The sequence below is a fragment of the Amborella trichopoda genome, chromosome 1 (genome assembly GCF_054954075.1).
Source record: "Amborella trichopoda isolate Santa Cruz 75 chromosome 1, AtrichopodaSantaCruz75HAP2 v2.0, whole genome shotgun sequence".
Taxonomy (NCBI): Eukaryota; Viridiplantae; Streptophyta; class Magnoliopsida; order Amborellales; family Amborellaceae; genus Amborella; species Amborella trichopoda.
Window position 1 is genome coordinate 45,468,121 of NC_142336.1, and position 27,992 is coordinate 45,496,112.

Genomic DNA, 27,992 nt, shown 5'->3' on the forward strand with positions numbered 1-27,992 from the left:
TTCTTGGTGAGAGAGAGAGAGGTTACGTCTAATTTGAGAGAAGGGTTCACATAGGGTTTAAATAGAAAGAAATATATCTCCCACATGGAATAGGATTTCTTCTAGGTATGCCTTAACTTATTTGTCCAGCTTGACTTTTAGGACGTTAGGAAATCTATGGGGTGACAAAGAGTAAATATGAGTCATTTATCCCACAAATCAACCATCATAATTTGGGGCGAAAATTAGGAACCTTATCCCTTTATAATTTGACGAAAGTCTAACTTCTATTTGAATTTAAATTATAACCACTTTTAGTATTATCTAAATCTTCCCAAATTTTTAGGAAGTCAAAGACAATCTTTCATTTTAAAATCTCCCACATGAACAGGGAACAAATCTATTTTAATTTTAAAAGATTCCCTAACTATCCAAACTTTAAACTAAAAGTAGTACATAAAATAAATAAGTGGGGTGTGCCACCCTATAGGCATTATGTGGGACCCCACAAAGCCACACGTCCCACTCATGGGTGGCACACACATGGGGGCTGGATCCTAAGTCCCCACATGTGCCCTTCCAAGTTATGAAAATTTCAAAAATACCCTTTTTAATGAATTTACAGTAGAAATGAAATTTTAAATTCTAAAAAAATTGTAAAAATCATAAAAACATTTCTAATACCAAAATAAATTTTTAAAAGTGGACTAGTACTGATGGGTCAAAACTCTCTAGGCCTTTAAAGCCACAAAACCCAACAGGCAACAATGTTGAGACAACACAAGGACTTAGACCATCGCGAATCAATCCCTTAGCCAATAGGTCCGAAACTTGGTCCTAGCAACGGAACCAAGCCCATGCAATGCTAGATAAACCACTAGGCAATTCCTAGGGCATCGAATCCTAAATTCATTCAAAAGCGGCTTAACTCCCTCATTCCCCACATCAACACCAACATGATCCCTCATTACTAAGGCAAACATGACCTCCTTTTCTCTACTTTCTGCCAAAAGACAGTGCATGGACAGAACTGCTTCTTTCTTTTGTACCTTAACCTACTTTTTATCATCATCTATCAAAAGGAATATTTCGCATTCATACCATCATTTGGTAAATGAATAAGTATTGTTCCGATCATTACAAATCATGGAACAGTCATACTACCAAGGACATCCCAACAACAAGTGATAGGCATCCATTGGTAATACACCACACTATACGGATAGAAAAAGAAACTAAGGAACAAAAATCAACAGGAACTCCGTTAACCGTGTCTTTTTGGTTGGGGATGCTTCTCTTTCTTTAACTTCAATTTGCTCACAATCTCTTAAGAAACCATGTTCTCACAGCTCCCGCTATCAACAATTATTGCATACCCTGCGTTGCACCATGCATCTCGTGCTAAAGATGCTAGGATGGAGCCATGGCTCATCAACAACCTTGGGTGCAGCTAGCATAGGTCAAATCACTAAGAGCTCATGTTAATCAAGGTATATATCTTCTTCACCTTCCTCGATATCAGCCTCACTAACTTCATCATTGTGCATGTTTTCCTCCCCACTACCTTCTATGGATTCCCCTTGCAAGTGTATGCCAGCGCGGTGCTTTGGGCAGTCATAAGACCGATGTCCCAACTCACCATACTTGAAGCAAGTTGATGGTTCACTGCTGTTTTGGGACTGTTGTGTTGTGTTAGGGCCGTGTTGATAGGTTTGACCCTTGAACTGACCACCTTAACCACGGGACACATTAAGACATTGCCCCACTACCTCCTTGGATTACATAGTGGTTGATCACTTATCTACAAAGTGATTGGGCCCAAATTTATGCAATTTGGTCTCAACATTCAAAGTCAGCTGATACACCTCACCCAAAGTAAAAATCTGATGTGTACATGGCTCATCTTGTATTGCAGAATGTGGTCCACTGGTATATCTCGCAATCAGCTGGTCATCACACTCCCCGATATCATTCTGACTCAACAACTGATAGAAGGCTTCCATATAATCCTGTACTAAACATCTTTTTTGATGTAAATGGAGTCACTGGTAAAGGTTTTGCATATACTCTGTGGACAGAAATTTTTCCTTCAAATATCTCCACCTCCCAACTGCAGACATCTTGCTTTCCTTTTCTTATTCAATCAACTTGTATTGGCTGCCACCACCTCAGCAAGAACCATCAAACTTAATTTTGATGGTTGCTCCTTAGGAATCCCGGACCGGAGGGAGTAGGGGGGGTTTTCAGAGACCACCTAGGCAATGTACTTCTTTCTTACTTAGAGAACCTTGGCATCATGGAAGCACACATTGCTGAAGCCTTGGCCCTCCTTCAAGGACTGAAAAAGTTTAATTGCTCTTGGGGTTTACACCTTATCATAGAAGGAGATTCAAAGAATGTTCTCTCATGGGCTAGTAGGGCCTCCACTCAGCCATGGTACCTAACCTCTACATTCGATGAAATTGATCATCTTTGCAAGGATATGGACGTCTTATGGCGGCATACTTGGAGGACGTCCAACGACTTCGATGATCGCCTGGCGAAACAAGGAGCTAATAGGCAATCACAAGATCAAGCCGGGATGGTCTCCTTTTTTGCACAAGATCTCTGGCGCAGCTCGCTTCCATAGCACTTCACCTGGCCTCTCTTGGCCTCCCCTATTTTTTGTAGTTTTTGAAAGCTTCATGTAAAATTTTCTTTTGGGAGGTCTTACAAAATCTTCTTGTACATGATTCACTGTCTGTATTTTTCCAGTCCACCCCTTAGGGGGTGAACTTGGCCTCCTCTCTCTTGTACAATCCTTACCCATTAATACAATGTTAACTTTTATCAAAAAAAAACTTGTATTGGCTGCCACTGCAACAAAGTCGGGCCTTTTAATTTAGTACCAACAAAATTGTAGCATTTTATGCTCTGTATATCCTTCCATTGCAAGAATTGCTCGAACCTTGCAGCCAGTCAAGGAAGTCATCTGGCTATAATCTCCCTATCAAATCGTGCACATCAACCCTAATACTTCGTTCAGCGCCTTCAAGAACCTGAACCAACCGGTCTTCAAACTGGATAAGGTTTCTTGCCTACGACCAATTTGATCCCAGGCTATCTCAGTTTGAACCATCTTCCGTACTCAAATCCTGTATATGCGCTTGAAACCCTAGGAACGCATGACATCATCCCTATGTTCAACCCCTTGCGGACTCAATTCTAGGGTGACATTTCTGATATAGCACACCTTGGCAGCCAATGTGTCAAATCTTTGAAGAACAACTTCCAAATCAGCCATCATAGGTCTAACTCCGGCGCCTAGACTGCGACCTCCTCACACAACCTCTTCCTTGAAACCCTTGTGCAGCCATCCTCATGTTTCCCAAGAAACTTAATGCCGCGATGCGTGAAGAAAATCAACATGCTCTGATACCAATTGACGCAGCACAGAGTATAGTTGAACAAAATCCAACAGAAAATGGGGCTGAAACTCAACAGATTCACTAAGATTTAAGCTTGAGATGCTCCAACAGAGAGAAAACTCTCTATAATGAAACATACAGCAACATTACCCTCTAGCCTCTTTACAAAGTTTTAAACACCCACTCTTCTGTCCTAAAATTATAATAAAACACCAAACTACCCCCACTAATTAGTAAGTTCCAAAACAATTCTAAAAAGCTCCACACCACCCCTAAACGATATTAAAAATCCCAGAAATGATATTGTGAACAGTAACAGGTGAACAGTAACTAGTGAATAGTAATCCATGGATAGTAGGATAATAAATAATAAACAAATAAGCAATTAAATGCTGGATATGATGTCAGCACGACATCAGCAGAACCACCTCATGTCCTCTTGAGTTAATAAATAAACTGTCAGAATAGAACCTTTGATTGAAGAAAGCAGCGATGGATTTTGCTTCAATTGTTGCAGATGAAATGATCAAACGTAATTCAGGTCTACGACGTTGAATCTGAAATAGCCAAGCACAGTAACTCTTCTTGATAACCAAAAGCAGGAGAAGGAGAGGAGCAGCAACATAATAAACTCAGAGAAATTATCAATTTTAGAATCAAACCTTTTTCAACAGCCCCAATAACATGTCTGTTGAAAGGGATCTTTCATGGGCCTCATCTACCATTACAACACTGAACACAAAGCACAAAAGCAATAAGACCCATCAATAGTCAGACAAATCTTAATTTTAAATAGAAAATATTGACTGATGATCAAAATATAAGACAGACGATATTTAATAAGAGGAACTATTAAAAAATAAAATAAAAGATAAAACCAGAACAAGAGGAAATTTAGCACATCTCGGGCCTTAACAACTTGAAGTAGGACTTAGGTTAAGTGGAAATCAACAAGAACAGAATGTGGGATCCACAGAAAGGTGCGTCAAGAATGGATCCATCGAAGAACAGAAAAAGCACATTTAAAGCAGCAGAAATGCGGATATTCTTTTGTAAAATAGGAAATAATACTGCCAATGCATGACTGAAAATGCACATAATACTGCCAAGAGCATGTTACTCAATTATTGTAACTCCAGGATGTATGAGACTATAAGAGAAATGTGAGCAATAAAGGAAAATGCACTTCAAAACATCAGTAGGGGTATGTTTTGCATAGGCAAATACAACCCAAAAATACTATTGACTAACATCCGAATAATAGAAGCATCATTGTTCCATGCAGTGCATAAACTATGTTCTATCGATATGCGCTTCCTGATTGGCACTCTTCTTGACAACAAATAAGAAATATATCCAGGATATATGAGACTATAAGAGAAACGTAATCAATAAAGGAAAATGCACTTCAAAACATTATTAGAGGGACGTTTTGCACAGGAAAATATAACTAAAATACTATTGACTAAAATCCAAGTAAGAGATGCATCATTGTTGCACAGAAATTTATCCATGCAGAGCATGAAATATGTTATATCGATATGTGCTTCTTCATGGGTACTCTTCTTACAACAAATAAGAATATGCACAAAGACTAGAAGAAGCTGGGAGGTTAAATATTAAATTCCAAGAATTTCCACCCTGAACAATAAAGGAAAATGCACTTCAAAGCACAAGTAGAGGCAAATTTTGCAAAGGCACATATAACACTAAATGATATTGACTAAAATACACGTAGTAGATGCATCCCTGTTCCCCAGAAATTCATCCATGCAGAGCATAAACTACGTTGTATCAACATGTGCTTCCTCATTGGTACTATTCTTCACAACAAATAAGAAATATCCACAAAGACCAAATGAACCTGCGACACAAACTAAATTACAAGAATCTCCACCCAACATACTGATCCTCCTAAGAATCACATACTCTAAGATCATAGACCTTTCCACATGCACAAGTGCTTGTTCAGACTCTCAGAACATAGTCACCTAGTGATGAACTTCCAAGTAAACAAATTTTCTGCAATGACTAAATACAGCTCTACCTAGAATACCATTGATGGAAATGCAATAAAATGGATTAAGAGAAGGAATGAACAAACAAACACATATAGAAAAGCCACAATTCCCAATTTCTAGAGACAAATGAAAATGACTAAAACTGCCCTCATGGGTAACATAACACAACCGAGGTGGAAGACGACACACTACAAATATGCAAGTACATAAATCTCTTTAAATGGAGTGATGCAACCAATTGTTTCTCCTTTTTTATGAATAATGCAAACTATAGGTTGAATACAAATATGTTGGTATCCACACCCGAGGTCAAACCACTCACAAAGACTCACATGTCCTGAAGGGGGGTCTTCCATTTATCTCTAGGTTGAATACAAATATGTTGGTATCCACGCCCGAGGTCAATCTTGGATAAAATCTCAGAGCCACTCAACATATCTAGCATGTCATCAAGCCTAGGTATGGGAAATCTATGCTAGGTGGTAATCTTACTAATTGTGCGACTATCAACAAATTCTCCAACTAACATCTTTCTTTAGAGTTAAGAGTGCAGGGATCGTGCATAGACTCAAACTTTCTCATATAAGTCCTTTTATTCACAATCCATTGACCTGCCTATACAACTCTTAGTGCTCCATTGGACTTAGACTATAACAATCTAAGTATGGAGACATGATCCAAGAGTGAGGATCTTAAGTGTGGAGACATGATCCAAGAGTGAGACTTACATAGCATTTATCTCTCATAGGAGGAAGTATGTCAAGAAGGTGTGCTTCCTAAAATTATCCAAAAAGAGCTGAACCTCTTCTGTAATTGGTGGCTCTCTGGTTCTTCCTTAGCCACAAGAGGTAAGACTGCCAATGTCCCTTTACTCACTGCATCAGATTACCTCTTACCTTATCCTTGCTCTTTTCTTATGATTCTCACAAGAATTATCCTCATACATTTCACACTCCTCCTTTTCTAGTGTTTGACTCCTCTAGGTGTGACGCACACTGGCACCTTTACATGGCTTCCAGGGAGGGTCAGGAGAAAGCATAATCATAACACCTACAGCTTATGCAATTTGTGCCAACTACTCCCTTGTCTACTTGAGGGAGTCATAATGTCGATCAAGTCTTTATAGGATGCATTGTTGCCAACCACCCCTGACTCGACACATCCACTGTCTTGGCCATGACCACACCCTTGGTACATATTACTTTGATCTGCCATGGAATGAGAGCTCAAGAGAACTTTACTACACCTAAGAACGGACCCTACCTGCACTCTAAACGGCTACTAGGACAACTTGACCTAGGAGTTCTGAGGTAGCAACCAAAAGATCTCAAGAACTCCCAATTAACCCACGGCTAACATCTAAAACACTAAGGAACACCATAACACCAAATAGGCCAACACCTAAGGGACATAACCAAGGGATAGCCCTTAAACCCTATCACAGTTCACAGAACCTAAACAAATTAAAAGTAGACTTCTAGCCCTGGACAGAACTTGCTCTGGTACCAAATTGAAGCAACCTAAGATCCACCATTTTCTAATCCTCGTCTCGTCTCCTCGATTACAAGAAATTAAAACACGTTTGGAGAACACCTCAAATTCAAAAAAGGTTACAATATCTACAATTTTAATAGGTAATCATCTACAAAACTAAGGGTCTGTTAGCACGACAATTAATTTTATTTGGAACAGACTATCTTATATCAAATTAACATATGTGGGATAATATTATTCTATTAGCAGTATGGTACAAATCTCGTATCATGTAGAATCTTATTTACTTATTTAACTTGTTCAGTCTTTTTCACATATTTTCAGCTATTTCTAGCTAAAAACTTGTGATTTCAGCAAATTAATTTGAATAAAGTAAAAACATCTCTTTAAAAAGATGAACTTATACGTAATACTGCCTATAAGTTTGTCTCATATAACTTTATGATGAACATTGACCAAACAACATAGGCCTAATTATCATGACTAATTTTATTGAAAAACGGTGAACTATCAGTTGTGGAGAATTAACAGGAAAATTTGATAGTTTCTAAATGCCCAAGAAATGAGATTTTGAATCTATAACGGGTTGAAATCGGTCCTTAGACAAAATCAACTAAATACAGGTGATTTCAATCAAATTTAAAGCTAGCTATAGGCCTGAGAGAAAAAGAGGGTATAAAATAACTTTATACTAATTAAGGAATGCCTCTACAACTAGTTCTAAGGTTTTGAAGTTAATGGAGTGAATAAATTCAAGTTTTCACGTTAGATGCAAAATTAGGTTTAAGGTTTCAAGAGATTTTATTTGGGTTAATTCTAACAAGATCAGGGTTATTCTTAGGGTTCTGATAGTTTCTTTGAATGGGGTGCTTTGTTGTTTGGAGGTTTATAATAAAAGAAAAAAATTAAGGAAAAAAGAAAACAAGAAAAATGGAAAAAAAAAAATTTAAGAAAAAAGAAAGACTATTCAATAATTCAAGGAAAGAAAAAAGGAAGAAGGGAAAGAAAAGAGATGACAAAAGAATTTTGGAGAAGAAAGGAAAAAAAGGAGAGGAAGAGAATATATGGGACAGAAGAGAAGATATTGAAGAATACCTTGGAAGGCGGGCACCTCTGAGGTGCAAACCTTCTTTATAGCCTTCAATTAAAGAGTTCAAGAAGCCCTTCCAGGATTTTCCCTTACTCAAAGTTCTCACTATAAAACATCCTTAAAGGGGCTGGATGTCCCTCTCTTCCCTTTCTAAATTTTTTATTCCCTCCCCCCCCCCACTCCACCCCACCCCACCCCACCCCTACCCCTACCCCTAACCCTACCCCTCCGTCCCACACGCCCTCTATTGTTTCTAGGAGGAAAGGAGGCTAAAGTAAAGCATATTGATCATCTTCTTAGCTAGGCAGCATGACATTTTTCCTAGTCTCTTCACTTTGAACAAACAAATACAACTAGTTAAATGATGGAAGGGTATCCCTACTAAGTATTTGAACCCTAGTAAATTCAAACCCACCAAAAACTTAAAAAAACGATGTTGATCCACGAACTCTTTTATATTTCCCACCATCTTCCATACAAGATGGTTTAAACATCTGTCTAGCTCCTCCCACATACTACACAGTAAGAAAAAATATTCAGCTAGGGACTTCTCCCCCTGTCAAAGATTGCAAATATCCCGCCTCAGTTTATACACTCGAGCCGCACTCTTGCTTTGAGAATAAGTTTGATATATAGAGTTACAAATCTCTTTTGCAGTTCGAAGAAACAAAAAGAACATACTAATCAATGGCTGCATGGAATGCATAATCAAGACATAACAGTATGGCTTTCAATTTTCCAGTTTTCATGCACTAGATTTGTTTCTTCAGGTTAATCTTGCTATTGATATATCCCAACTTTCCCCTTCCACTCCAAATAACTTTCATCGAGTTTGACAGTAATAATTTGTAGACCAGGGGTTATCTCCATGGATACCAATGTGGAAGCAAACACCGAAAGCACTACTGAAGGTGCAAGAGTTGCCTAAATCACTCAAATTAAACATATTGGCCACAACACAGCCTAAAAAACACACAAAATACATGTTCAACACAACCAGCCCCCAGAAATACTTTGAACGGGAACCTGAGATTGTCCAAGCAAGAGATCTCGGGAAAAAATTTGAGTTTCAGAACTCATAAACAATAATTTGATCCATCTAAGGGGTCCGAAACCAGACTTTATCCATGACAGCCAGATCTAGGGTTCCTGATGAGGCCCTTAACAATTAAATTAGGGCGCACCTCAAAAATTCCCTAGAAGAGGTTCCCTGGTCCATCACCTATCCTGTACCCAAATCCACCATCCACCCAGTATCATACATCAAAAACTCGAGGAAACAAACGTGAAACTATATTTTTTCAACTGTGAAACTATATTTTCTTTGATTCCATACATTTTCTCAGATATAGAGTTTCAAACCTCCTTTTTTCTTCTTCAGATCTAGGTATTCTGGCCGTACAGCTTTAGGACATTCCCACAACCAGATAACATCTTTAGGGCTACAAAAAACCCCATGAAGCTTCTTGCTCCGATACCAAGTTAAAAATACAGCAGTAAATGATCAAAGGATGAGGAAAAAGAAGAAAAAAGATGGCGAGATCGAGTGCTAAGTGAGAGAGAAAAAGAGGACGGAAGAGGACGTTAAGAGAGAAAGAAGAGAGAAGGTGATGTTAGGTCATACTAACCTCCAGCACCTCTCATATATTTATATTAGTTATAAAAGATTTTACTTGCTGTATAAGAATGTCCTTTTATGGAAAAAGGACAAATAAATCCCTAGAGACTTAAATACAATATAATGATGACTAAGCCTTAAATAATCACTCTCACAGCAAGCATTAATTCAACCATAATGTATATTTCTACAATGCTAATGCATGTTCAATTACAAAAAATAAGTACTACAATGAAGCATCATGCTAGTAATCGTCCTCGTTGCTAAATATTTGGTACATGGAACAAAAAAAAGTATGAAGGTCCGTCCCCCGCCTCTTCGCCCCCCCGCATCCCTTCCTCTTTCTCTCAGGTGGTTGCCTCCACCAAGCCTGGTTCTGTCCCGCAATCCCCTCCTGCACCCGTCTTGCCTCCGGTTTTCTCCTATCGAAAGGCCTCCTCTTCTCCCTTTTTGCATCTCCATTCCTTCTGAAGAGACCTCGAAATCGAAGCCCAAGCTCCTTGCGTCTTAGTCGGTCGCTTCCAGCCTGGTCGCCATAACATCAGAGGGATTGAAAGTGCTACACAAATTCACTGGAGGGAACCCAACATCACTTGCAGTTGCCTTGCTAAAGGTGAAATCCTTTTCTCCTTCCCTTCTTCAAGTTGTGCCCAACTTGCTATGCAGAACTCCAACACCTTCACTTTCCATGGAGCCCCTTGCCTTCTTAGGCCCGGGACGCCAACTGAGGGGTCATTTAAGAAACAAAGGGTGTGGATTAGGTTCAATCACATCCCTCTCCTTGCTTGGACCCCTGATACTTTCAAGCGTCTAGCCGCCGTTTGCAACTCCCTCATCTCGATCCACTGGATATCGATTAAAACCCTTCCCTTGGGCTCAATACAAGTCTTGGTGGAAGTTTTGGACCCTAGCCTTATTCCCAGGACTCTGTGGATCGAGGTTGACGATCTTTACTTCCCTGTCGCCACTTCTTGGTCTCAGGCCTCCCCTCCCTCCCCCCATTTCCTCCACCAAGCCACCCCTGCCAAATCCCAGGATCCTGAGTCTGCCTTTTGGACCCTGGTCTCCAAGAAAGCGCGACTAAGAAGAAGGCGACGATGGCCCCCAGACCCTTCTTCAACCTCTGTCTACCACCGTGATCTTCAGGCCCAGCCGTCGTCGGCCTCGCCGCCTCTATCCTCGGCCGCGATACTCCCTCTTGACCCATCTTGTGGTAAACAAGCCCCCCCCCTCCACCGACCCACTTCCTGGAGTGCATGCTCACTTTGGCTTGGCCTCTGCTTCCCCCCCGTCGACCCGGAAAGGAGGCCCGACGCAATGCTCCCCATCTCCCTCCCCCTGGGCCCTCCCACCGACCTGGGCCCATCCTTCTCCAATCCTCTTTCCCTCTCTCCCCTTGCGTTGACCCCTGTCCACCTGTCGCCTCCCATCCCCTCCACTGCCCACGTGTCGATCGTGGCCTCATCCCTCGATGACACCCGTACGTCGCCATCACTTCCTGGCCACCTATCCCCGACTTCCTTCGATGACTCCCGTACGTCACCGTCTCTGCCTGGCCACTTGTCCCCCATGCCTCTTCCTCTCCCACTTCGGCCACCTACCGCCCACCTACCGCCGTCTTCGTCTCGCTCGATCAGCACCCCCTGCCACTTGTCCCCCAGATTGCTCCTTCAGCCCATCTGTCACCAGAGCCGCCCCCGACTCCCCCCCCCCCCCCCTTCAAGTGTAATGATGCCGCCTCCTGATCTCCCCTCCCCTACTCTCCCCACCGGGCTTGACCAAAAACCGAATGACCCCTGCCTTCCTGCCCCCCTACTTCAACCTGCAGTGAAGAGTCTCACTCCGGCCCTGCACCCCCCTCCCACCTCCTCTATTGTCCTGCCCCTCCCCCCCCTCCTCTCACCATTACCTACCACCCCTTCTGCCTCTCTGACATCCTCGCTCCCTCTCTTACCCCTACGGAACTCACTGAGCTCCCACACCTACTATCCATGGACAGGAACTTTCTCCCCCAAGGCTTTGTCACCACCCAAACCTAGGACCTTTCCCCCCCTGATTATGTTTCCTTATCCTCTATGCTGGCCCCCTAACTATCCTACACACCCCACCTGGTTCGCTTCACCATGGTTAATTCCCTCCATTTCACTTGGCCCTTCACTCACCCTAGCCTTAATGCCACCTTTTCCTCGGTTCAGACCTTCCACTATCTCGCTTACCTCCCTTCCTCCCTTTCTTCCCACCCCCCCCTTATGTTTCATCTTCCCTCGAACCAGTATGCCTACAATTGGCCCGTCTACCCCCCCTACTCCTTACCAGGAGCCCACCTCTCCTTTGGATCAGCCCCCTGTAGCTTTTACTTCCCCCCAACCCCCCTCCTCTCGGGGACATCTCTCTCCCATCCCTTCTTTCGATCCTGACCCTGTCTCTGAGCCTCCCCCCTCACTGTCGCAACCCCTCTCTACCATCCCCTCTTTTGAACCTGAGCCTATCTTTGAGCTTCCTCCCTCCCAGATGCCAGCTTCATCTCTGGAACACCTTCCTCCTCTTCCCCCTAATCTTTACCCCCCCTTCGATCCCGAAGTGCCGCCGCCTATAGTTGTAGATTTCTTGGTTGGTCCTAGCCAGCCCAACGATTTTACCCCTAGCCCTGGGAAGGGAGACGCCATAGGTGATAAGGATTTGAGCATGGACGCAAAAAGGAAGGGCATGTACAGAATCATGGGTTTTCACCATAACGAACCTGAAGGACCAGCCCACAAGTTTCTAACCGCTGACCCGCCAAGCAGGTTCAAGATGAGACCCAAAGGGCACAAGGAACTTCTTAGTCTCTTCTCCTCTCCCTCTTTTCAAGACAAGCCTCCCCGGGTCACCCCCTCTGTCCCTCTTATTTCTTGCCTCCACCCCCTACTCCCTTACTAATCCATGAAGTTCGTTACATGGAACATCAGGGGACTAGGTCAAGAGCTCAAGAAGAAAGTTGTCAAAGACCTTGTTTTCAAACACTCTCCCAATGTTCTGGCACTTATGGAAACCAAACAACCAGAGCCCACTTTGCAGCTCATCCGCCAAATTTGGGGGAATAAACCTACCAAGTGGGTAGCTTTACCGGCAAATGGAGCTTCAAGTGGCATCTGGGTGGTCTGGAACCCACTGGAACACACCCTCATTTCCTCTCACTTAGGGGATTTCTTGGTAACCGTTCTCCTCTCTAGTATCCATGTCGGCTCCCTCTGAAAATTCACGGCCGTCTATGGGCCTAACATCTCCTCTCTCAGACCCAAACTCTGGTCCGAATTGGACCACGTTGCAGCTCTTCCACACCCCCTGTGGTGTTTGGGAGGAGACTTCAACATCACGTGATGGTCCTACGAGCGAAACTCCTCAACCTCCATCTCCCAGGACATGAGAGATTTCACTTATTTCATCACTAGGAATGAACTCATCGAAATCCCTCTTCAGGGCAGCCAATTCACCTGGTCAAATCACTCTCCCAATCCCACCCTCTCTAAACTTGATCATTCCACTTTTCCACCAGCTGGGAAGAACTTTTCCCAGGATCCATTGCTCTAGTCTTACCCAAACCAATGTCAAACCATTGTCCCATCCTTCTGGATACAAACGTTGTGCAAAGAGGGCCTAAACCCTTCCGGTTTGAACTGGCTTGGTTACAAGAGACGTCCCTTGCTTCTTTAATACCTACCTGGTGGGCATCTTTCTCAACTCAAGTTAGGGGTAAAGCAGAGTACAGACTTCAGACTAAAATTCAGCTCCTTAAAACTTCCCTCAAAACTTGGAGCAAAACCCTCCCCGGCAATTACGCCAAAACCAAATCACTCCTCCTGGACTCTATCCAAAGCCTTGACCACCTCGAAAAAATCAAAGCCCTGGACACCTCAGAACTTAACCTCAGAGCTCCAACCAAACTAGACTACCTGGCTACCCTCAAAAAAGAAGAGATCAATTGGTACCAGAGATCTCGAATAAAGTGGTTAAAAATCGAAGACTTCAACACTGCCTTCTTCCATCACATAGCCAATTGTCGCAAAAAGGACAACACCATCTCGACACTCAAAGTTAACAACAGCCTTCTGGACCAGCCAGCACTAATTGAGCATGCCATTTTACAGTTCTTCCAAACCCTATACTCTGCCCCTACTGGCCCCAGGCCTAGAATGGCTGACCTAGAATTTTTGCCTCTCTCAGAAGACTTAGTTGCCTCGTTAGAGCTACCTTTCTCTGAGGCTGAAATCTTCCAAGCTATTAAGCCCTCGCCATTGATAAAGCCCCTGGCCCTGATGATTCCCGATAGCCTTCAAAACTTTCTGGAGCACTTTCATAATTGACTTCCTGAATTTCTTCGATGAATTCTTCCACAGAGGAATCATCCGTAAAGCTCTTAATGCCACTTTCATTATCCTTGTACAAAAGTACAAGGGGCAGAGGAAATCAAGGACTTTCGCCCTATCAGCCTCCTGAACTCAAATTTACAAAATTCTTGCAAAGGTCCTAGCCTCTAGACTCCAGCTTGTACTCCCCACTCCAGCTTGTACTCCCCACTGTTATCTCGCCCTCCCAATCCGCTTTCATTCAAAATAGACAAATTCTGGATGGGATCCACGTAGCCAATGAGTGCCTTTACTCGAGACACTTAGCTAAGAAACCGGGTTTAATTTTCAAAATAGATTGAGAGAAAGCCTACGACCACGTCGACTGGTCCATCTTGGATGAAACCATGGGGAGAATGGGTTTCAGGAATCAATGGAGAAATTGGATGAGAGGTTGTTACTCTGACCCCCATTTGTCCATCCTCATCAATGGGTCACCGAAAGGATACTTCCCTGCTCACAGGGGACTCCGCCAAGGGGATCCCCTCTCCCCATTCCTCTTCGCCATTGCCGCGGAAGTATTCTCTAGATCCCTCTCCCGCTTTCCCAGACTGGCCTCCTCTCAGGCTTCTATACCACTTCTCAAGGCCCCATGGTGTCACACCTACAATACGCAGATGACACCGTCGCCTTCCTTGACGCCTCCCCGAGAAGAAACCGACGCGCTCAAACTCTTCCTCCTGTGCTTTCAGAAAGCTACAGGGTTCAAGGTTAACATGATGAAATCCAAAATGATGGGAGTAGCCTTGTTAAAAGAAGAAGTTGTCGCGCTCATCCTTGATTGGGAATGTAAAGTAGAAGACCTCCTTCCAATTACTTGGGCCTACCTTTGGGCTTGGGGAAACCTAAACAGAGACTTTGGTCTCAAGTTTTAGACAAGGTAGAGAGACGCCTTGGAAAGGTCGATACCTCTACCCTACAGGAAGGGTTACTCTCGTCAAAGCGACTTTGGCATCCCAGTTTACTTCATATCCCTGTTTCAGATGCCAACACAAGTGTCTAACCGCATAGAACAACTTATGCGAAATTTTCTCTGGTTAGGACAGGTAAAGAAGATCAAGTTCCACCTCGTTGCCTGGGACATTGTTTGCCTACCTAGAAAGCAAGGAGGTCTAGGCATTCAAACCCCCAGAAAAAAAAACACTGCCCTTCTAAGCAAATGGTGGTGGAGCTTAACCACTCAACCAAATTCCCTCTGGGCTCAGGTGCTACGCAGCAAATACCATATACTAGATTGTACGTGGGTGCCAGAGAGGATACAGAAACACAGAGCATTAGGGGTGTGGCTGTCTTTAGCCTCTTCACTGCCTCAGTTCAGAAGGCACCTTAGATTCCATGCCCGAGAAGGCAGCAGGGTCAAGTTTTGGACAGACCTTAGATTCCCCTCCGTGCAAGGCCTTCCCTACCCTTTTCTCTCTCTCCTCTAATATTAACTCTACCGTCGCCGATGAAATGCCTCTCTTTGGTGGACAGAGAACCTGGACTCCCTCCTTCTGTAGAAATCTCTCGGATGTAGAAAGCATGTTGTTCCAACAACTTTTTGGTGCCCTATCCTCTCACTTCCTCCCACTTTCTAGGAGTGATACTATAGTCTAGAGCCTCTCCCCCTCTGGTCTCTTCACTGTTACCTCTTTCTACAAGAGACTTACCCAACCCCCAACCTTTCCCCTTAACCCCACTTCTATCTCGTCAAAAGCGTGGTCCACTATTGCCCACCTAAAATTCAGTTCTTCAATTGGATTGCCTAGTTTCAGAGAGCCCTCACTATCAACCAACTTAAAAAACGAGGTCTCTCTACACCCAATAGATGTGCTCTCTGTCTTTGTGAGGAGGAATCCAACCCTCACCTTTTCATTCAATGTGAATTTTCCCATAATCTTTGGTCCCTTTTGCTTCAACTTTTTGGTATCCATTGGGTCCCATCACCCACGGTCGGAGCCTTGATCTCCTACAATTTTGAAGCCTAGTGGCCCCTAGCTGGAAAAGCCTTATGGAAGGTCGCGGTGGCTGCAACCATTTGGACCTTATGGCTTGAAAGGAACAACAGAATTTTCAACGGTGCCCACCTTACACCACCAGCTCTCTTCCACAAGGTTGTCTCGCTGACTACCTTTTGGGTTTCTAACCACAAGACTTTCTCTGGCCTTTCTAGGAACACCCTTCTCTCTCACTGAAAAAATGCCCTCATCCACATGCCCTCAAAACCCTCAAGAGCGTGCAACTGGCAGCCACCAGCAGTTGGCAGCATCAAGTTAAATTTTGATGGCTGCTCTCTTGGAAATCCAGGCCCTTCAGGCGCTGAGGTGGTTTTCAGAAATTGCCAGCGAAATGTCCTCTTGTCCTTCTTTGTGCACCTTGGGACCTTTGACTCCGAATACGCTGAAGCTTCAGCCCTTCTTCTAGGCTTGAGATTTCACAACCCTTCCTGGGGCACTCGTCTGATTGTGGAAGGAGACTCTTTGAACACCATCTCTTGGGCAAGAGGCTTGTCCCCCCCACCTTGGCAATTGTCTTCCATTTTTTATGAAATTACCCACCTTTGTAGGGGTACGAGCATCTTATGGCAGCATACTTAGAGGACGTCCAACGATCTCGCAGACCTACTGGCGAAGGAGGGAGCTCGCTTACATATGGATATCCAGGCCAGGTCCACCTCCTTTTTTGTTCAGGACCACAGCCGCTCTAGATAGCCCGCCTTCATATGCGCCAAGACACTGCTCAGTTTTTAACTTTTCTTTTTCTCACTGTAAATCTTGTCTTTAGGGCGAATCTTTTAAGCCCAACTGCATGTAAACGACTGATGTATTTTTTACTGATTGCCACCCAGTGAGGGTGCTTTCAGTCCAACACATTTTGTAATCTCTGACCTTCTTTAGTAATACAATTTAACAACTCTCAAAAAAAAAAAAATTGGTACATGGAAGATTATGGAGTTATAGATAGGTAACTAACAAAGTAATTTTACATATATGTGAAATGAGTGAAGGGCAGCATTCCATTAGCATGCATTGACAAATAGATGACAAATCCAATGTGACAGCCAATTACATTAGTATTCACTAAACATTCCAATATGACCTTCAGTATCTAGAATTGGGAATATAAACCCTTTTTACAGTTTAAAAAAGGTAAACACCTGTATTTTGACAAAAGAGGATCATCCATCATTTCTCGTAGTAGTACACCATCTGTTAGGAATTTGATCCTGGTAACAGCCTGCCAAATACTCAAAGAATTATTAGCTAAGCTCATGTGAAAATTCAATGAAGACAATAACATAAATAGTTGGGAATGGGCTCAAGGCATAGGATGTCAGAGTGGCTGGGTGCCACAACATGACATAATAAGTTCCATTCCCACAAAGTCCCAAGTTAACATTCAAAAAGTAAAAAAGTAAAAAGAGTTAATGATCCTATGGAGATCATGCTGAGAGATAATTTGCAAGCACTTGAGGTTTCTATTTGATTGAACTCCTTTGCATGAAAATCTGATAGGAGATTGAGGATTAGTAATGAAGATATTCTACTGATTTGGTTAAATCTTCAAATCGTATTGTGTATCCAACTTCCTCTCCAAGCTTGACATCCATCTCCTCAGCCACCCTTGAAGCCACTGTCTGTGAATGAAATCAATAAGTAAATCCTAGAATAACAGATGTGAATTCAATGAGACATTTAGATGAAACACAAATCAAATATGATATATGCATGTGTGGTGTATTTGAGAGTGTAGAAAGAAAGAAAGTGAGTCAATATTTGAAACAAATCTCATGGCAAAGAAGGCATCTTGTAGTTCAGAATCAGTTTCTTGAGAAACATTTAGATCAGTAGCATTAAACCATCAAACAGCTAAACGCATCCCCTTAATTTAATGACTAGTTATCAACATCTTCTCTAAACAGCAATCATATCAATAAATTCTCCCACAAAATTTCACTGATCAAGACTATGGTATGAAACCTCTCTCGGTAAGTGGTCATCAATATGCATAAGCAGCTTTAAAAGTAAGTGAACAGATAGGTTTACAAATGAGCATTGATTAAGTACATTATAAAGTATACAGGATACTAATTTTGTTTCCTGCAATACGTGTTTGTCCATCACTAATTAAATGACTTCTTCTCAACCTCACTAAAGGTACTCAACTAATTAGATATAGAATATAAGGAGACTCATTTTTGAAACCAATCCAGAAGTTTCAGTGCGATTCGAGTTGTTGGGTTGGATCTCCCATCGCCCATATGCATATGCAGCTTTAAAAGTAAGGGACCACATAGGTTTACAAATGACCATTGATTTAGTACATTATAAGGTATACAGGGTACTAATTTTGTTTCCTGCAATACGTGATGTGTTCTTCATTCATTATATGGCATTTACTCTAGAGGTAGATGTCAATCCATCAGATCATGAGGATTTAGGAATACAAGGTTTATAAAAGCATTTAAGATGGTACAAAGTGGCCAAAGTTTCATCTCATCCCTGTCCACCACAGCTATACAAAACAAAAAATAGACAGTCACCTTCAGCGGTTGAATGTCCCTTACTGCAACTTGTGTTTTTGCTTTCATCCATCTTTAATGGCACCTAGAGGATCTACACAGCATTTTTTTCGGATGATATGGAAATAGACAGCATTGTAGAAATAGCTCCATCAGAGTAAAAAGGAAAAGTAAAAAGAAAAGAAAAAGATGTTAGGCAAGCTTGTTTGGGCTTTGTTGGGACAAGCTTCAAATGTTTGAACCCCTGACCTCGTACCAATATGTCGATCACTAACCCAAGGCCTAAGGGACTAGGCAAGAGGTAGACATCCCTTTTGGGCCTTCATCAAAATTTCCAAGCCTAGTGTAAAAGAATGCAAATATTCATAATCAACCTTCAATTAACAATTGTAGCTCACTAGCTTCTTAGAATTCTAGTCTCAACATGGCCCAGGTCCCAGCATATGGATTTGAGAAAAGCAAAGGACGATGGCCGAAGACCTATTTATTTCACTCGTTTCAAAATCCATGACAAAAATGGCCAAGAATGCTGACCATCAGAGATCAGTCCACATTTATTCCAGCTTAGACCTACCTAAACCTGCACAAGACAAAGGAATGACTCGGGCATATTTGTCCCCAAACTTCCACATTATGATTACAAATGATTCGCTTACTTTCCTTCACTTCCCCATATCCAAGATACACATACAAATCAAAATCAATTCTCTATGAATGCTAAGATTTTTCCTTTAAACAATAATTTCAGGCATTTTGAGTATCTTGAGCATATTTGTTGGGATCCAAAGTCAGAGTGGGATCAGGATTGGGATTGGGAGCGCATGATCATGAAAGGCTAGACGATCCTTTGGTTGGAGTACCATTTGTACAATGAACACGCAGGGATCGAGAAAGTCAAATGTTAGGGATCAAGATCCCAACCTTTTGGTGATATTGATCCCAACCTTAAAGAGTATACAGTCTAGGACTATATATACCCTTCAAAGTAGGAATCTCTCTATTTTATAGTCAGAAAGTAATGCAACTATATTAAAAGTATAGTTGTACTACTAGCTAGCTATAAAAAAAAAAAATCAAAAGTTTGATTGTCATCTTGGTCTTTAGGTGTCCATCGAGATTCCTAATAGTAGGGATCATGATCCTTAACAATAGGGAACGATCCCAAATTCTAAAAATCGATATCCATTGAAGATCCCTTACCGGAGCACAGGAGTGGGATCGCCCAGGTTCAGAGATCCCCAGCAACTATGGTCTCGAGACTATCAAAATTGGTGCATATCTATATATGTTTTTCTTTATGAAGTATGGGTACAGGCTGCAGGCTCTCCAAATTGCATTCACTCTAAAGTATGGATAAAGGAAAACAGAAACCTTTTTGGTAAGCGTCCTAAATTCTTCAAATTATATTGGTCTACCTCTGCGCAACCCTTCGAAATCCATGCAGCGCGAACCATGCGTCCACATCATTTGCATAACATTTATGAATTGCGCTCGAATAAGTCATCAACATTTTACCCCGACAGTCCCCTCGTAGTCCACCTACTCTTGCAAGGCTAGGATTGCCCACTGAACTTCCATTGAAGTTCAGTAACTTCAGTTTGATAGTGTGCACCGCACTCCAAGGATTCGTGCCTCTTTCTCTGCCTTGAGGAGGGAGATGAGCCTGTCAAGCTTCAACGACAGCTCCCCTTTCACATTGCACTAAGGGATCATCGTATACGATGCACTACATTGCAGGATATATGCTTCCTTTCCCATTATGCCTTTCTTCTACATTGCAGGATATATGCTTCATTTCCCATTATGCCTTTCTTCCTCTACCTTGAGGAAGGAAAGCAGATCATCAAGCTACAAAGACGTCCTGCAGGCTAAGTGATCTAATGACCGCACCATGAGTCACGTAGAAAAGTCATCCGGTTACAACATTTGGATGTTCTGGTTAAGAATATGTACGCATGTATAATCTTAATTGTAGTCATTTTATATTTTGCTTTGTATCATGTTGTCATAGTCGGGCATAACTGCAGAATACATTTATACATACTTAATAAAGAGAGGCACGAACTTCTTAAGTGAGATTAAGGAGATTTTCACACCTCTCTCTCTCTCTCTCTCTCTCTCTCTCTCTCGCTCTCTCTCTCTCTCCACCCCAACCCCACCCCCAAAGCTTTTCTATCATGGTATCAGAGTGGGTTCGAAAGCCCTAGATCTTCAAGGATCTTCCGCCAAAGTCTTCTTCAATCTTCTTTGAACAAACAGCAGCCCTTCTTCTCCACACTCACACAAGGTTATGTATCTCCTCTCTGTCTTTAGCACCTGAAAACCCTAACCTTTCGCTCCACTTAATTAATTACTCTAAGACACTATCTTCTTTTACTTCACATTATTCTAGATTTTATCACAACCCTCTACCTACATCCTCTTCTTCCTCTTTTCTTTCACATAAATCTAAGTTCCTCCTTCCCTTTACATAATTCTAGATTTTATCTTCTTTCTCTTCCTACATCTTCTTGATTTTATTCCCTTCCACTTCTTTTTCTTCATCTTCCTCTTTCCCTTCACATAGCTTTAAAATCATGGGAGAAAAAAAAAAGAGAAGGGGAAAAAAGGAGGGGGGGAAAAATCATTCCTATAGTGCATCATGTGTGTTGAGTTTTGTGGCCATTTAAAGGCCTTACGAGATCATGTATTGAAATTTCATAATAGTGGAAGAATGAACTCCAATGCGAGTATGGTCCAGAGGGGCAGAAGTTGGCAATACTAATGTCATGACTCACGCTAGGCTTGATGATCTAGACCAAGTTGAGTTCTAAAACCCTATGATACATGGGCATATCGCACAACCGAGAAGGGTTTGCAGAGTTACCCCTTGATGAGGTCAGAGAGATGCCCAGGTAGTTGGCCACAGGACTTTGTGACCCTTATGTGTGATTTTGTAGGCCTGAAGGGACGAGGACCAAATCCCCATCATGACCATCACACGGCATATAAATATGTTAGCCGTATTGGGAAGTAGACACCATTGAGGATGTTGCATGTACATGTGCGAGAGATACCCCCATGCACCAAATGCAATGAGTGTGCACAGGACTATGTGACCTAGGCTTGTACCTAGGGAGATCCTGTAGTCCATAGACTAGGATTGTATTCTCATCACCTATTGACTGGCTTTAATAGTCCAATCATGAACCTCTGTGGTGGACTGTCGGTCATGGGAACTACTGGGTCAATTTAAGAAAGTGAGTGTGTGGGACATAGTCACTGGTAAATATGGAGTGGCAGAAGTGCCTCAGTGTTTTCACATTTGTTCTCAATAAAGTTGGATATGATTCCCATCAAATTAATTTAGAACTAATTAATTTTTTTTTAAATGATTTTTAGAATATTAAAATAAATTTTTTGAAGTCTCTACATATATTAATTCTCACCTTCCTAAAATTGTGGCTTGTGTCATAAGCCCAATTATTTGTTTTGAAATAGAAATGGAAGCTTTTGTAAAAGAGGCTAATTGATTTTCAAAAAGGAATGAGTAGAGATTCAATGAAAATAAAAGAAAATATACAACATACTTTCTCTACACTAAATATTCAATGGGATTAGGTCAAAGAAGATGAGGGATAAAGTTCCAACACCTTCCATTAGATCCTAATGGATGATCTATGGAATGTATGGTTAAAATATCTCATCCTATAGGTCACTTTTGATCGATGGTCTAGATGGAATCTTATAAGCATGGCCAAACCCTAACCCTAGCCTTGCTTCTATATCATATCACATATGGGGGTCATCTAACCATAACCTAAGACTTGAGCTCTCTCTCTTTCTTCCTCATAGATGGTATGCCACCCTCTCTTTCTCTCTCTTACTCTTCTCTCTCTCTCTCACATAGTCTCTAAGAAAGAAAGAAGGGGTACGCCCCTAGGGTTTGTGAAACATAGAAGGGGCATGCCCCACATGGTGTGAGAAGAAGAGAGGCCCCATCTTGTATGTGTGCTCTTTATACTACCAAGTAAGGGTTTGGCATTACTTCTCATTTGCTGAGATTCAAGAAAGACCTAGATCTTGTTCACCATCGATGGAGGCGACCCAGTGTGGGATGTGCAACGTTCATTAGAGGTAATCTTTTGGCACATTGTCTTGTTTTATGTTTTCTTGCTACAAATCTCATTTGATGTATTCTTGATTAGGTAGTGAAGAGTTTTGAAAGTGACAGCAAGTGAGAATCCATGCTTTGTTTCCTTTTTATTTATTTGAGTTTCAATTATAATATTTGGATTTATGCAAGTGTTCTAGCAGGCATCGCAAAAGAAAATTTTTAAACTATATAAACCATGCTAGTTCAGATCATCCACTTTCAATGTGCCCATTCTCTTTATCTTTCTTTAGGGTCTTGTTGTGAATAATTAAGTTTTTTATCTATGTTTTTTGTATTTAAGTCCCTGTGGACAGTTTTGTCATCTCCCTTACTTGAACGGTATTTTTGTAATTTTATTTTTTTTACTATTGGTTACAGTACATAACAGTGGGGCATGGGGGTCAAGGAGACACCATGTGACTATCTTTTCTTCCCCTCTTTCTCATGTGAATCTCTCTCATCACTTTCTATCTCTCTCCAATCTTCCTTAAACTTTTTGATTCCCAACCAACTAGAGTGTTGTTTTTTAACATGATTTCAAAGCAAGGGGCATTCGGATATGCCTTTGAAAACCTATATTCCTAAAAATCAGGTAGGGACAAAAAACCCTAATAACTACATGTTATTTTTTTGTGAATTTCCTTCGGTTTGTGTGGATCGAGGAAAACTCAGATCTCAAAATTTAAGATGGGGAGTCAAACCCTAGCAACTACGGTTTTTTTTCAATGAATTTCCTTTGGTTTATGTGCATCAAGTTTATGATGTTAAACAAAATACTCTAGCCAATTGTTGGAAAAATTGTCCGTTCCAACCGATGGCCGGTTCTGGTTTTGGTGACCGACCGGGTATTTTTTAAAAAAATATTATATAAAATCTCAAAAAATAAGATATTGTTTGTAATGTATTTTTTAATGCTTTTCATCATTATGGGAAAAATAGGAAATTTTTTTGGCCATTAAAATTTATTTTTCCATTTTTCCATTTTTCCATCTTTTTTGGAAAATTTCAAAAATACGGATCGGCACAACTCGATTCTTTAAAATTCATTTTTTTTATTAATTTTCAACTTCATTTCGATGTTACTTGTTTAATCATATGCTTTAATACAATTTTCATATTTTATTAAAAATTTAAATATAATTTCCATATTTTATTAAAAAAAATTTATATTTTTTGTAGCTTTCTCTACCTTTGGACACGACGCTTTCTCGACCTACGAAAGGGGATGGATAGAGAGTAGTCATTTTCTCAATCATTTCAGGGGACCACTAAAGATGTAGTGGAAGAGGTCGGAATTACCCATTTATAGATCTTCCCGACCGCCATTGCGATAGTTGCCACCATCCTTTTCTAGGGTCTACTTCTAATTGAAAGGTGTATTTTTTTTAACACTTTTTTTACCACCCGGGACCGTTAGGCCGGTTGAATTGCTTCCGGGCCCATGTTTGATTAAGCGTTCCGATTCGATTTTTCCTACACTACTCTAGCCTAATATAAAATAGTAGCATTAGCAATCATGATTGGAGCCATTGATTTAAGCCTTGCACTAGGAGAATCAATTACAGGAGATTGGATTATGATGTTATGATGCTGCTACTTAGGAGATTGTTACTTGGTTTGACATTGCTAGACATTGCTATTTCTACCTTTTTTGTTCCTTGCTATGGTGAGGAAAAATGAAGTGAAGATATTAGAGAGGATTGGGGAAGTCAAAAGACAGAATGTGTTCTGACAAAATGCCATTGATTTTAGGGGGACTACAATGAGGAGGACGACAAACCAACTGCATAGCTGAGTGGTAACATGTGAGACTGCAAAGCCCTTTTTCCCGGTTCAAATCCGGGTATCGTTTTCTATACAAAGGACGATGAATCCCTTCTCTTGTGATATGACCCGCTTGATCTGATCTTTGCCCAGCCAAGGAAACTAATTGGGATTTTTTTTAATGTGTCAAAAGTGGTTGTTGGACCTTTTTTAATACATTACACATCTATCATGAGTTGTAAGACTTGTATGGATGGAGGGGAAGTTCTATAAGACAGTTATAAGACCAGCCATGCTTTATCAGACAGAGTGTTGGGCAGTCAAGAAACAACATATCCATAGGATGCGCTTAGCTGAGATGAGATGGATGAGTGGCAAGACAAGAAAGGATAGAATCCATAATAAATATATATGCTTAGGTGTGGCTTCAATAGACGATAAGATGAGGGAAAGTAGACTTAGGTGGGCTGACCATGTGCAGCGGTTGGTATTCTACAACCATAACTATGCTAAATACTAATATTAATCACATTTCATGTGAACCGCACCATGAAAGAGTAGTTGGTATTCTACAACAATGTTTTTGGAAAATTAATGATATTTCTATATAACTAGCACCATTCTAAACTAATGCCATGTTTGGTTAGCATGCATATTACTAAGTAAACCAGAAGGCATAAGGGCTTAAAAATACTAAAAAGACTATGAAAATGTTCTCCAAAGTCTTTCCTTGATTTCCAATCACTCCTTCTAAAACTTGTGTTTTGAATTTGCTAAAAACGAATGATTGTATCTCCATTATATATTTCAAGAAATATTCGTCGATATCCCTAAGTAGTAAATAATTACTAAAAGAAATCCAAGTTTCAACCATTCATAAATGCAATCAAGTACCGCTAGCACACAATTAAGAAGAAAAACAAGAACCGTTCTAAGTATAAACTGTCAAATCTTCATCCTAATAAACACCTGAACTGCCAATCTTCTGGGTTGGGTACAAACTACTACCCGCCCACCATCTGCCCAGCCAGCTTCCTTGAGATACTGATACAGAAACAAAACGAACATGTAAAAATCTTAAACAAAGAAAGCATGTGAATTATTGACCAAAAGTTGCACAAGCTAAGAGAGAAATATCACATTTTTAGATGCACGAGTCCCTACCTCAACGAGCCCAACTATACCTATAGAAAGTAAATGCTTCAACATAATACACGACTCGTATATTAATATACAGTCAATTGCACATAGCTAGGCCTTTCAAAGTTCAACTTGATGCAAATTTCTATATATATATATATTCATTCCCAAAGGGTTCTTCATTTCAGTGATCTTTCACAAGGGCAGCTCGTCACACAGGGCAATAAGGCACTTCAAATAGAATGGAGAACACTTAAGGCTGTGATCTTGCGAACAAAAAGTCTCTATTCAAGGGAAGGGGAAATTGTGATCTTTCCATAGCAGTCAACAAAACTAGCAGTAATTTTTTTTAAAACACTAAGTCCATAGCACAATCATAGTATCTACAGCATTTTATCATGTGAGAGAAATGTACATGCCACCAAATGCATGCACCCCAAGGCATGAATCTCACACCCGTGTATGTCTCACTTGTAGTTGGTGCTTTTAGTATATAAATGCCCAACACATGTTCTTTAAGTTATGGGAGATCTGCCTCAACTGAGGTTCGTGTCATGATGTGCACCAATTTTTATGATGTCCAATTGACAAGATCTTGAACTCAAACCATTGATACAAGCACCAAAGCACATAGCACTGATAGTCATAAACCAAAAGAATAACTAGAACAAAGTAAATATGTGCAAACTTATCTCTCAGAATGCCAAGATTCAAAATCAAGGGCTCAGGTTGAATATTTTCTCTACTATTGAAGCCAACAAAGTAAAGGAATCCACATCAAAGTAACTGCAGTCAAGCATGACATACATTGCATGAGAGATGCATAAAACAAAAACTTGACTCTCTCAGTACTACAACATGTAAAAGGGGCAATATCACTATACACTCACCAAACATGAGGACCAATCTACTTAATGAAACACCCCGCCAAGTTGTGTCCAGCACATGCTTGTACCTCGTACAACAACAAAGCTTAGTACCAGGTATCAAGCAACCATATAACAGAGCCAGCCAAAAGCACAAACAACCCAAAATTCAGCTAGCAAGATGATAATAAAATGTGCTCCTACAAGCTAGCAGAAATAACATTAAATTTCAATAACTACATGGCTTGGTTACCGGGACTGACTCTAAGGACATGGACATGGTACACATAAATGCCATCTAATGAAAGCCGAAGCATGGGGAGTAGCATTAATAGGAAAAATAACAAGACAGAAAGAAGTAAAAGTATATATTTTTTCAATAATGGCGCCCAGGCAGGAATGCAAACAAAGTTTTCTGTTTCTAAGCACATCTCGGATTTGACCCAAGAAGACATTCAAGTAATGGTGTTTTGGAGCACAACGTGTCTTTTGTGGTCTCATATCAAAATGGAGAAAGGTTTTTGTTTTACGGAGTTTGTCATAGATAGATCATAAATGCTGACATTTCCAGGCTGCCAGCAATCAAGACCACCAACTGGAATGGGATAACAAGTATTTATCTTTCAGTTGAGATGAACTGGTGACCATTTGCATAGACCAGGAGAACCAATCCAATGGACAGGTTGTTTTCATTTTATAGTTGGGCAAGCTTATGACGAAATCAGCTTCTTGAGCCATAAAATTCTCTCTCTAGGGTTACATGTTATGGAATTAACCACTTCCCCCAAACAATGCAGGTGTTTACTGTGACTCAATGATTCTCTTGCAATTTCGCAGCAACATGTTGGTTTCCATCACTTCTAATTAGAGCTTTTATATGCGGACTAGGACCTGGGACCGGGATGGGCCATGCCCAAGTCAGAAAGTCAGACTCTGCTGAGTCCAATGCGAACTTGACCAAGTTTTAAAAACATAAATGGGAACCAGAGACAGTTCCCAAGGTTTTCACTCACTCCTAGTCACTCACCCAAGTCTCTGTCAGACTCAGCGACTTTTAAAACAATGCTTCTAATCATCCCATTTAATTGAAATACTTGCTACCATGACGATACAAATCATGAAGTCCTCCTTTTTTTTTCCCCGGAAAAATTCACTGAGCAAAGGTCATCTGAAAATAAAAACCAAATCACAGCATGAAAACACATAAAAGACCAAGTTGGAATGTTTGATGAACACTCAAAGAAACAATGCATGTATTATTCTATAAAGTCATTTGTTCATAGAATCTCATTGCAGATAACCCCATCAATACCAATTTAAATTTTGATTACTTAAGAACAATTCATATAGGGTGCATGGAACACTCTCCAGCCATAATAAAGAGTAAAATTCAGCCGTTGAAAAACACATAATTACGAGTGAAGAGTAGAGCTGGATGAACCTGGGGGATTTGAGTGGTTTTGCCACTCCCAGTCTCGCCAACAATGATGGTAGTGGCATGGGTCTCCAAAAGATACAGAATAGCAGTCCTATACTTGAACACGGGGAGTCTCTGCCTGTGCCTCTCCAACCCACCATATCCATAGCTGCCA

General features: G+C 41.1%; 1 protein-coding gene across 41 annotated transcripts in view; it reads right to left on the reverse strand.

The window, feature by feature from the left end:
- LOC18442229 (RNA helicase family protein) overlaps window positions 1-27,992 on the reverse strand; it is an 80,031-nt gene that overhangs the window by 51,476 nt on the left and 563 nt on the right. For 10 of the 41 annotated variants that reach the window (XR_016056101.1, XR_002282289.2, XR_016056174.1 and 7 more), the window contains exons 2-8: window positions 27,842-27,986; window positions 26,425-26,482; window positions 25,364-25,438; window positions 17,521-17,606; window positions 17,131-17,210; window positions 4,049-4,118; window positions 3,858-3,943 (exon numbers count right to left, since the gene is read on the reverse strand). Coding sequence is in view for 18 of the 41 variants with exons in the window: in XM_088867629.1 (XP_088723755.1) it covers window positions 3,858-3,943; window positions 4,049-4,118; window positions 17,131-17,210; window positions 17,521-17,606; window positions 25,364-25,438; window positions 26,425-26,482; window positions 27,842-27,986 (600 nt within the window). In the remaining 23 variants the exon portion in view is untranslated. Of the gene's footprint in view, window positions 1-3,857; window positions 3,944-4,048; window positions 4,119-17,130; window positions 17,211-17,442; window positions 17,611-25,363; window positions 26,321-26,424; window positions 27,569-27,841; window positions 27,987-27,992 lie in introns of those variants that run through there. The other 31 variants (XR_016056141.1, XR_016056099.1, XR_016056182.1 and 28 more) reach the window with 14 other exon arrangements.